This window comes from Hibiscus syriacus, unplaced genomic scaffold, assembly GCF_006381635.1.
Source record: "Hibiscus syriacus cultivar Baekdansim isolate YM2019G1 unplaced genomic scaffold, ASM638163v2 tig00111366_pilon, whole genome shotgun sequence".
In the NCBI taxonomy this organism is placed as follows: Eukaryota; Viridiplantae; Streptophyta; class Magnoliopsida; order Malvales; family Malvaceae; genus Hibiscus; species Hibiscus syriacus.
Genome location: NW_024063071.1, coordinates 671529 through 683307, shown reverse-complemented (window position 1 = coordinate 683307; position 11779 = coordinate 671529). Strand labels below are relative to the sequence as shown.

The 11779-nt window shown below is 31.8% G+C and overlaps 1 protein-coding gene across 1 annotated transcript; it reads right to left on the bottom strand.

Moving 5' to 3' along the window:
- Nucleotides 1-256: 256 nt before the first annotated feature.
- On the bottom strand, nt 257-1735 carry LOC120159514. The gene is made up of 6 exons (XM_039170099.1): nt 1670-1735; nt 1329-1433; nt 1201-1225; nt 904-1050; nt 681-782; nt 257-529 (listed from the first exon to the last, which is right to left on the bottom strand). Exons 1-6 carry the CDS (start codon nt 1733-1735, stop codon nt 363-365), a joined length of 612 nt encoding a protein of 203 aa, XP_039026030.1. The 3' UTR covers nt 257-362.
- Nucleotides 1736-11779: the final 10044 nt, after the last annotated feature.

Below are 11779 nucleotides of genomic sequence, written 5' to 3'. Positions count from 1 at the left end.
AGCTTCAATCTAAAGTCAGCAAGTTGTTCGTCCTTCTTTTGCTCTTTTTCTTTGAGACGAAGCCTGTATTTTTGATCTTTGCTTAGAGATCTTTGCAACGGTTGACGATTTTGTGCTGCATCAGAACCAAATGCTTGTTGATATTCATGTTGTTGGTTAGCCCCCAGAGTTAGAGTATACGTATTAAGTTTTTGTAAGGAAAGATAAAGACATTGATTTCACAAGGACTATTTAACGGCATACCTAAATTTTGGTGGGGGCTAACAAGGTCACTTGGCTGCGGGGGATAACCAATATGCCGTGGAGTTTGCGAACTTGTGGGTATATCCAGCAGCTGGTTCAAGGTGGAAGACCCTGAAAAATTAATACAAAAACTTCAAAGCATAATCACTGCCATCACTTGAAGTCGTTAAATATTTGATGTTTGAATAGTAAGTAGCTGAACACCCTTGGTTTTGCACAAGGTGCTGCTCAGCATGGTGGGGAAGCCTTGGAGTGGGAGTAGATTGATCATTGTTGTCAGAGCAAGCTAGGGAATAAAACAGGGCCATTTAATGAAATGAGATGTGGGGGAGAAAACAAATTTGAAGAATGTTTGCGGCTTTTCTTTCAAAAAGGAAAACTTTATTCATTGATTAGAGAATGATTAGTGCAACCTAAAGAGTGGTTAATCATATTACCAAAATGTGGGTGGCTCGGAAGATCATTCGGCTGCATGGAACCATCAGAGTTCCCTTGGGTTTGTGAACCCAACATGAACATCTGGTTAAAGCCGTCAGTGCCTAAAAACACAAAGCAGTTCCAAAACATAAATTATGCATAAGAAATCCAGGTTCTTATCCATAATGGTAGACATGTTTATGAGTCAATCTTTCATTTAGGAAGGGATGTTCAATGATATACCTAAATGTGGAAGATCATTTGGCTGCATAATGGAACCATCGGCATAACCTTGCATAGGTTGTGGCACATCATGTTGGGGAAGACTCGCAGATTCTGCATCTTGACTGAATGCGATGGTCCAGTCCGGACCACAATGGATCCATTCTGCTACAGAACGAAAACAAAATATATGTAACTCCAACACTGTGAACTTGGTCTTTGTACATTCATTATTCTTAAAACAGAGCTGAAAATGTTATGTATATTCTTATGAAATTGAATGGTGTAACAAGTAATTGATATGTATCTGATGAATACACCACCTCGTCAAAGCCGGTAAGGCCTAAGAACAGAGCAGTTCAAAAACATAAATATCACCAGGCAGTTTAAAGTGTAAGTTTCGAGTGAAAAATATAAAAGAAGATTCCTATCAGGTTGAGCCTCACCATCGAAGTAGTCCAAGGAATGTAAGCGCATGGCATTCTCTTGACTTGATGAAATCGGTATGCGAGGACTCGGTGCCTTTTCTTGCCAACTACCTGCATCAAAATCTGCATATAAATGCAACTTTGAACAAAATAAAAGGAAAAACCATGTTATATTTTAAAGGATTTGCAATGAGCCAATTGAAAGTAATCATCTAACAGTGTTCCGTAATTCAAACCAATATGATCACTGCCGCCAAATTATGTACGATGATGCAAATGAGCCATGAATCTCGGTGGACGAATGTGAGGTCGGAGGCCTAAAATATCGGTGTTTCCCGTACTTTTAGAAGAAATAGTACTCGAAGAACTCGATGATGTTTTCCTGGCACTGCTTCCTTTGCTTCTTTTGTTCCTACGATATCCATCTTCGACGGGAACATTTCTCAAGACACCCCCTCTGGTTCTGTACCTTCTACATGCTTGCAAAAGTATCGAGGCTGTGTGATAAAGTATAGAGGCTGTGAGAGACTGCAGTTGTTGCAGTAACAAAACTTGGTGTTACTCGATTCACATCTTGGGCATTTGCTGCTTCCGGACATGTGTAAGTTGGGCAGCCTCGGCGATAAACTATCGAGGCTGTGTGAGACTGTAGTTGTTGTAGTAACCGAACTTGGTGTTACTCGATTCACATCTTGGGCCTTTGCTGGGCAACCCCGGCGATAAACTATGGAGGCTGTGTGAGAATTTAGTTGTTGAAGTAACTTGCAGTTGGTACTGGACGAGAGAGAGTATCTTGAGAAATGTTACCGTCGGAGGCGGATAACATAAGAACAAAAGAAACAGCTGATATCGTCAGCAACCGGTGGCAGACAAACAGTTTCGAGTTCGGACCTCAGGTTCGTCCACCGAGGTTCATGCTTGTTGAAGTAACAAAACTTGGTGTTTTTCGATTCACATGGTTCGAGTTTCCAACACAATGACGATTTGATCGAGTTTTGAGAAGTTAAAAAGGATTTGAAGATGGGAATGAATGAAGTTGTAGTAAAAGAAATACCTGTTGAACCCTGGTTATCTCCCATGATCTCTCAGCTTCCTCGGAGCTCTCTGTTAAAATGATTCTTTTCCTACTTGGTCTCAAATTGTACTTCTCTCCCAGAGGTTGAAGAGCTCTTCCCAGACGTTGATAAACTTTTTGTCTTCAGAAAAAGGGAGTGTGTGAATATATGCCCCTCTCCCCCTCCCAAAGACCCCCTTAAACCCCCCCCCCCCAACCATGCCACGGTCAATCAAACAAAAAGACACCCTTACCCCCCAACCATGTCACGGTCAACCAAAGAAAAAGACCCCCTTACCCCTCCAACCATGTCACGGTCAACCAAAGAAAAAGACCCCCTTACCCCCCCCAACCATGTCACGGTAAATCAAAGGAAAACAAAACAATATGGTCTAATTATATTTAGGTCATTGAAAATTTTTGAAACTTTTATAATTAAGTCCTTGTCCTCCTAAAACTTTTTGGTACAATTGTTTTGGGATACTATTAGTTTTAAAATTAATGAAATTAAGCCCAAATATATCTAAATTTTATTACCTTTTAAGACATTTAAATTTTAAAATTAATAAAATTAAACACTTAATCTATTAATTTATACTATTTAATTATTTTTTAAGAGGCCATTTATTTTAAAGTTAAAAAAATAATCCCCACATATTTTAATATTGACTTCGTTCCTGGATGGGACTGTCCAAAGTTTCTAACACAACGATGATTTATCGATGTGGGCTAGGCTTTTTTTGGTTCGGCCTCTTGATCATATGACCCAGATTCTGAAAGTGCTCTAAATTGGCCCGTTAATTGTTGGTTAGGATTAGGGCTGCGAAAAGAATTAAAAATTTTGAGATCGTATTACTCGATTTAGTTTCAGATTAGTTTTATTTAATTTAATTTTGGGTTCTGTGATTATTATTTAATTATTTTCAAAATTGCTTTGTGGTTTATAAATTAAAAAATCACAATCATTCAAATTTTAATATAACTCCTTTTTTACTTAATTATGATTAAATTTAAAAATTTAAAGTTAACTTTTAAGTTTTTATCTTAGATATATTTATTTTGATATAATTACATTTAAAATCAAAATATAATTATTTAATTAAATTATTGGATTAAATTAGTTAATTTTAATTTATAATATCATATATAGTTTATATAAACATATTAATATGTATGTATTTTTTTGTTAAGTTTAGGCCTGTAAACGAACCAAACGCACACGAACGGAGGTATGTTTATGTTCGTTCATTTAATAAATAAACGAACATAAACGAACACGAACATAAACGAACAAAATTTTTTTGTCATGTTCGTTCATTAAGGAATATAGCTTGTTCATATTCGTTCATGTTCGTTCATTTAAATGATAAACGAACACAAATGAACGAACATAATAAATGAACATAAACAAACACAATAAACAAACATAAACGAATAACAAAAACACAAAAAACAAATTTATTCGAACACAACAAATGAATGTAAAAAAAGTAAACAATAATAATAACAACTTAAAATTCATTAATATAACATGAAACTTTAGAGTTAATTTGTTCGAATACGACAAAAACATACATAAATCATAAATAAGTTATATAAACATAAATGAACGAACATAAACGAATATAAATGAACATAAATGAACGAACATAAACAAACATATAATCGAACGTTCACGAACGTAAATGAACGAACGAGCCCTTTGTTCGTGTTCGTTCATTTAATTAAACGAACGCAAAATCTTGTTAATGTTCGTTCATTTAATAAATAAACGAACTTTCCGCCGCACGGTTCATGAACGGTTCGTTGAACGTTCAGTTCATTTACAGTCCTAGTTAAGTTAAAGATGATTACAAAGTAATATATGTTCTAAGTACTCATTATCATTTGACAATGAACGCTTAATCACCATTGCAGTCGCTCGTGCTCGAACTTATAATCTCTAGAAACAACAATGATTCTTTTAACCATTAAGGTTAATTTTGATGATTTTGGGTTATTATAAAGTAGTATATGTTTAATTTAAAAAAATCTAAAAATGTAATAGATTATCTTTTCTGAGAAGCTCGCAAGTTTTTTGAATAGAGTATCAAGTAGTTCGCTTCAGCTCGTTAAGAATTCGAGTCGAGCTCGAGCTCGAGTTCGTTCGATTCGAGCGATAACCAAGCTTTCATCGCGTCAATTTCAAGTAACTCGCTATCTGTCTCGTCTCATTTACAACCCTAATTAGGATTAGGGGGTGTGAGCAAGGACAGATCTACGTTATAATTGGGAGGGGCAATCCCCCAAAAAAACAACTTTTATGATCTAATTATATTTTAGGTCATTGAAAATTTTGAAACTTTTATAATTAAGTCCTTGTCCTCCTAAAACTTTTTGGTACAATTGTTTTGGGATACTATTAGTTTTAAAATTAATGAAATTAAGCCTTGACTCCAAATATATCTAAATTTTTTTACTTTTTAAGACATTTAAATTTTAAAATTAATAAAATCAAACTCTTAATCTCTTTATTTATACGATTTAATTACTTTTTAAGAGGTCGTTTATTTTAAAGTTAAATAAATAATCCCCACATATTTTAATATTGACTTGGTTCCTAGATGGGACTGTCCAAAGTTTCTAACACAACGATGATTTTCGAGAAAGGGCTAATCATCATATTGATGTGGGCTAGGCATTTTTGGGTTCGGCCTCGGGCATATGACCCAGATTCTGAATATGCTCAAAATTGGCCCGTGAATTGTTGGTTAGGATTAGGGCTGCGAAAATAATTAAAAATCGAATTACTCGATTTAATTTCAGATTAGTTTTATTTAATTTAATTTTGGGTTCTGTGATTGTTATTTAATTATGTTCAAATTTGGTTTGTGATTTATAAATAAAAAAATCACAATCATTCAAATTTGAATATAACTCCTTTTTACTGAATTATGATTAAATTTAAAATTTTAAGTTAACTTTTAAGTTTTTATCTTTGTTATATTTATTTTGATATAATTACATTTAAAATAAAAATATAATTATTTAATTAAATTATTGGATTAAATTAGATAATTTTAATTAATAATATCATATATAGTTTATATAAATATATTTGTATGTATGTATTTTTTTATTAAGTTAAAGGTAATTACAAAGTAGTATATGTTTTAAGTACTCTTTACTATTTAACAATGAACACTTAATCACCTTTGCAGTCGCTGGTGCTTGAACCTATGATCTCTAGAAACAACAACGATTATTTTAACCATTATGATTAATTTTGATGATTTTAGATTATTTATTTATTTTAAAAATTTGTGTTTGGGTCGAATTTTTTAAAAAACACATTGATTTAATTGATTAAACTTAATAAATTTGGTTTAACCATTCCCAACAACTAGAACAATTTGCAGAACGTAATACCAGACAGATTGTGTGGGATGTTGCAGCTTCCTCCTCTTTCTCCTTCGACCAAACCAAACCTAACAAAGTTTGTCACTATCTTAACATCCAAGAGCACAAATTTTTATATTAAAATTTATGGTAAAGTGCACAAATGGTCTCTTGATTGTAGAATATTGTTCTATTGAGTCATTGATTATTAAAAGTTATAAAATTAATGATCATCTAACTATAGGAAGTTACTTTGTTGAGTCATTCGACTATTAAGAGTTACAAAATTGTCATTCAACTATTTATTATGTTCCAAACTCATCATTTTCTATTAAAAAATTAATGGTTGTTTAAACTGAACGATAACATGTTAACTAAGAAATGATAAAATATGATCTCATAATCTCAATCGACTATCGTACATCAATCAACATATTAACGTCCAGCTCAAACTACTATTAATTTTTTTGACGAAAAATGGATGAGAATGAATAGTTGGTGACCATTTGGTAACTTTTAATAGTCGATGATTCAGAAAAGCAATTCTCTATAGTCAGAGGACCTTTTGTAACTTATAATAATCACGAGACTTAATAAAGTAATATTCTATAATTGGAAGACAATTTGTACATTTTACCCTATAATATATTAATTTTAAGGGTAAAGTATAGTAATGATCACTGAACTTTTCTAAATCTTTCATTTAGGTCCCTCGACTTTTAAAACTTGTAATATAATCCCCCAATATTTAGTCTGTTTGCAATATGGTCCCTCAACATTTAGTCCGTATGCAATATGGTCCCTGACGTAACTGTTGGGGGACCATATTACAATTGGACTAAATGTTGGGGACTGTATTGCAAGTTTTAAATGTTAGGGGACCTAAATGAAAACTTTAGAAAAGTCCAGTGACCATTACTATACTTTGCCCTAAATTATATGTATGTTCCATATAATATGATCCGAGTTTGTGTTTTATGAGCATGCCAACAAGAATTTGCTAGTCTAAAAACCAGAATTTAACACCATCTGAGTTTTTTACGAGTCAAATATCTATAGTTTTTTTATCATTTGAATCTGAATCTATAAAGGGATAGGATCTTGTTATACAATGTAAAATTCTTTTAGTTTTACATAGATTTTCACTCATCAAACGATCATAAATATGTATAAAACTAAAGAGTTTTACATTGTGTAAGTAGATCCTAACCCATTTATAAATTTATTTTTATTTATAAATCATTTAAAACTTGCAATATAATCCCCCAACATTTAGTCCGTTTGCAATATGGTCCCTCCACATTTAGTCCGTTTACAATATGGTCCCTGACGTAACTGTTGGGGGACCATATTGCAAATGGACTAAATGTTGGGGGACTGTATTGCAAGTTTTAAAAGTTGGGGGACCTAAATGAAAGCTTAAGAAAAGTTCAGTGATCATTACTATACTTTACCCTAATTTTAATGTTGCATTACAAATTTTAGTAGGTAAAATTATAATTTTTTTAAAAAATAAAAATTATTTTTTAATAAAAATATTTAAATTATAGAAGAAAATTTAAAATTTCTATATAGATGTATATCTCTCAAACACCCATCAATCAATACTTGAGCATATCATCGTTTGCTTTCAAAATATCTAAAATATTTTCATTTTTGAATAATTTAGACATGATTTTTAATATGTATACATTTTTAAAATTATATTAAAAAACATATTTTGCATCATTTTGTATTTTTTTAATTTGTAATTGAGATATTATATACATATCCATATATATTAATGTGCATGCATGCAATGATTTGCACCGACTTTGAGCAAAAAGATTAAACTATATTCATAGAAATCTCAAACTTCGACATATTTTAGTCATTTTAATTTAAATTAAAATTTATCTTTAAAATATAAAAAAATAAGATAACAAAAAGAATATTAAAAATTTTAGAATTAAAGAAATCTTAATTTAATATAAAATAGACGGATGATTTATTTTGATATATTTTCAATTGAATGATTAATTCTAATATCTTAATTGGATTGTAACTTATAATTGTAAGAAATTGACCAGAAGGCGTGCACAATTTAGGTGCACTCGTTGCGTATGTATTCCTTAACAGAAAGACCGGCTTTCCACGCAGGTGAAGAGCTAGTTTTCATGTTGTCCAACTTCCTACTTCTCTTAAAAGTCATATTCTAACCTCTATATATATAAGGGTAAGTATACATTTTAGTCTATAAACTTAGTTACGAGGTTTAATTTAGTATTTCAACATCTTTAATTAGGTATTTAAACTTTACTTCAAAATACAATTTGGTATATAAAGGCTTTTCTTTATGTTCAATTATGTACTTCAACTATGCTTCCTAGTTCAAATGGATATTTGAACAGGATTTTTATCTAAATTTACACTCACGACAAATAATTTATTTGAATCAATTTCAACCATGAAGTTAAATTTAGTAAAAGATTTAAAGTTGGTAATAAATGAAGTTGTAGTAAAAGAAATACCTGAAGGTGTTCCTCTGCTCTGTTTGTCTCCCATAATCTGTAAGCTTCATTCGTGCTCCTCTCAGCTCTGTTACCTTACCTGTCTTAAATTGCCGTTCTCACCGGCTATTGCTCAATTTGCCGCACTCACCGGCTCTCCCTCAAATTTGCCGTTCTCACCGGCTCATTGTCGTCATACGGTTTTTCTGTCTTTTACGGGACATTCCTCTTCATATTCCAACGTGAATTTTTTGTTTATGTCATTTTCTTCTTCGTTTTGTTAATAAGGAGTGTAACATCCCAAATCAGGGTCAGTGACTAAATTGCAAATTTTGTAAACTAGGTGCTCGATTTCGAAATAAGTTAAAAGTTCATGGATTTAATTGAAGAAAGTTGATGTTGGATTTAATGATTAAGTTTGGAAATATTAAGGGTACTATGGTAATTTTTCAGGGAAGATTTTTATTTCCCTTTATAAAGGGTAATAAGCACGTAGGAAGAAGAGTCCAGAGCATTCTTCAGTCTTCTTCTTCCTCCTCTCAACCGTGAAGCCTGGTATAAGGTAAGTGGGTCTTTAGTTGGTTAATTCTTTCGTTTTAAAGCTTTTTTTGATTCTTGGGATATTAAGAAAGATTAAGGAAAGCTTTAGGTGGCTTAAACCTCAAAGATTAACAAGTTATGAGAAATTAAGAAAAATGAGTTTTTAAGTGAATTTTGATATGGAAGGAGATAATAGATTGTGAAGTTGAATTTGACTTGTCAAGGGTTAAATTAAGAGATATGAAGTGATAGAATGGGTTTTAGAACATGTTGGAAATTTAGTGTGATTCTTGAATGCCATGTAAATGATAGAATTTTGAGTTTAAAGAAGTGATTATGGAGTAGAAATGAGTTTAAGTATGTGTATGAAAGTTAGGAATATTAAAGGGAATGAAGTATGATGTGTTGAGCTGAAAATGAAGGATTTTCGAGCTCAAAATATGATTTCTGGGAAAGGGGAATCGGTACCCATTCAAGGGGAATCGATACCCCTTCAAACGAACAAGAATTTCCAGTATGTCATGGGGGAACCGATACCCCCATAGGGGGGAACCGATTCCCCCTAAAGGAAAATTGGGAATATGGGTTTAATAAGTTCGTTTAAGTTGCTAGTATCCAATTACAAGGTGTAGGTATCTAATGATTGTCTCGAAATGTACATTTATGTAGATTCTACGCATAAAGCAATTCCGGAACGTTTGGCAAGTAAGATCGATCAAGGGAAAGATAAGAGATTGGAATTGACTAGTGAGGCCAGGTGAGTGCATATTCAATAGTATACGATGTGCGATGGGAATAAGACTTGCGATGAGTCTATTTCCTAAAGTGTTACACATGAATTCATGATTAAAGGCATGAGTGGAATATGCATGTATGTATGTTTGATTATATGGATTGATCTGTTATTTTATGTGTTAGATGATAAAGTATAAGTAATTATATAATAAAGGTTATGAATTATGTGAGATATAAACTATGTGATCATAGTAAAATATAATTATATTATTATATGATAAGTGAAATAAGCTGGATAATATTGATCTATAGGATGAAGTGAGAATAGTACACTAACTAGGAGATTTGAACATAAATGATAAGATGAACATATAAGATAAGCTAGATGGGAAAGATTCATATGTTTAAATAAACTATAACACATGGGTGTATGATAGAAATTTATGAAGCTATATGAGAAGATTATAGGAGTTATATGAAATTGAATTAAGTAAACAGATTAGATTATATATATATATAGAAATAATAGAAGTGAGATGTGTTTATAAGTCTGCCCTAGATGAATATGAATATGAATTATAAGAGTGCTATATGATTTATATTAGGATAAATCTTGAGGATATATATATATATATATATATATATATATATATATATATATATATATATATATATATATGAAATGAAATGAAATGAGTTATATGAATACATAATTATGTGATGAAATGGTGGATTACATGAACATGTGAATATATATAGGTCTAAGAGAAGGCATGTAACACCCCCAACCCGTATCCGATCCGGATACGAGTCCGAAGTGTCACATTGACTTTTCAAACATTTATTCGTATAAAATAGTGAGTAATTTAAAAACTTTGATAACATTTAACTTATTCAAAACGTTTACAAAATATATATCAGAGTTCATACAATTCATGTCTTTAGACTACATGCCAACTACACTCTATATACAGTACATATATTTTCTGATCTGACAATTGGGTAAGGAGAACTGACCTGTCTTGCTCCTCTTAGCTCTTTACTCTTCTCACTTCTGTAACCTACGTGTGAAACAATCACACGCTAAGTCGTTGACTTAGTGAGGCATAAAATATATAATAAAACTCTAACTCGTAATCATGCTTGAACAATTTCTACTAACATATCACATACAAGCATCATACCCACATATACATGTAATGATTCCTACTATGCACCTTTCATATATATATATATATATATATATATATATATACATATCCACGCATACATAATTATCTTCTTTCCTATCATTATCATATTATCACCTTTCATATTTCTATTCTCTTGTTCATATAATCAATTAAGCTCATATCCTATATCTTATAGCATATACAATAATCACTCGCACACATATATCATATACAGTACATTCCATGTTATCTCTTATTAGCCCATGTGCACCTGTGAGAACTGTAGATATGTGAGTCTATTGAGGTTGTGCACCACTATGTTGTCACCACAGCTCATATAAATGTCCCGAAGGACCTATCCAGAGTCACAAAGACCCGGTAACTGTCCAGAGGTCATAAAGATCCTCGGTAACTGTCCAGAGGTCATAAAGATCCTCGGTAACTGTCCAGAGGTCATAAAGATCCTCGGTAAACTTTCCATATGTCTCGAAAGACATAGGTAAACCCTCGACTCTTGGCATGCCAACTATACCCCTAGCTCTCATGACACATAACATGGGCGTTATCATTAATTTCATTTCAAATATTCACATAAATTTGTAATTCACTTTCACATATCACGTATCGCATAGCTTCTTTTCATATCATCACATAGTCACATAGTTCACTTACACGTAGATCATTTCCATATAATTCACATGTCACATATATCATGTTTTCAGATAATTTCTATCATTTCTCACCCAATCACCTTTATTCAGGTAAACATACTTATCATATCTTATTCACATAAAATCATATACTTCATATAACATATAGAAACACCTAGAACACTTTCACGTAGCTTATAGTCATGGGTCTTATCTCATAACATATACTTGTTTTCACATATATATTTCATATCATTTCTTATACCATCACATAATTCCTTTAACATACATAACATATCATGTAACATTATAATAGAAATACCTATAAGTCATATCACTTGTTATTTCTTTTCTATCACATACCACATGTATGTGTAACCATATATCTCATATCACATATATCACAAGTGCATGTATTCACGTAGATCGTTTTATATGACTTATACCATTT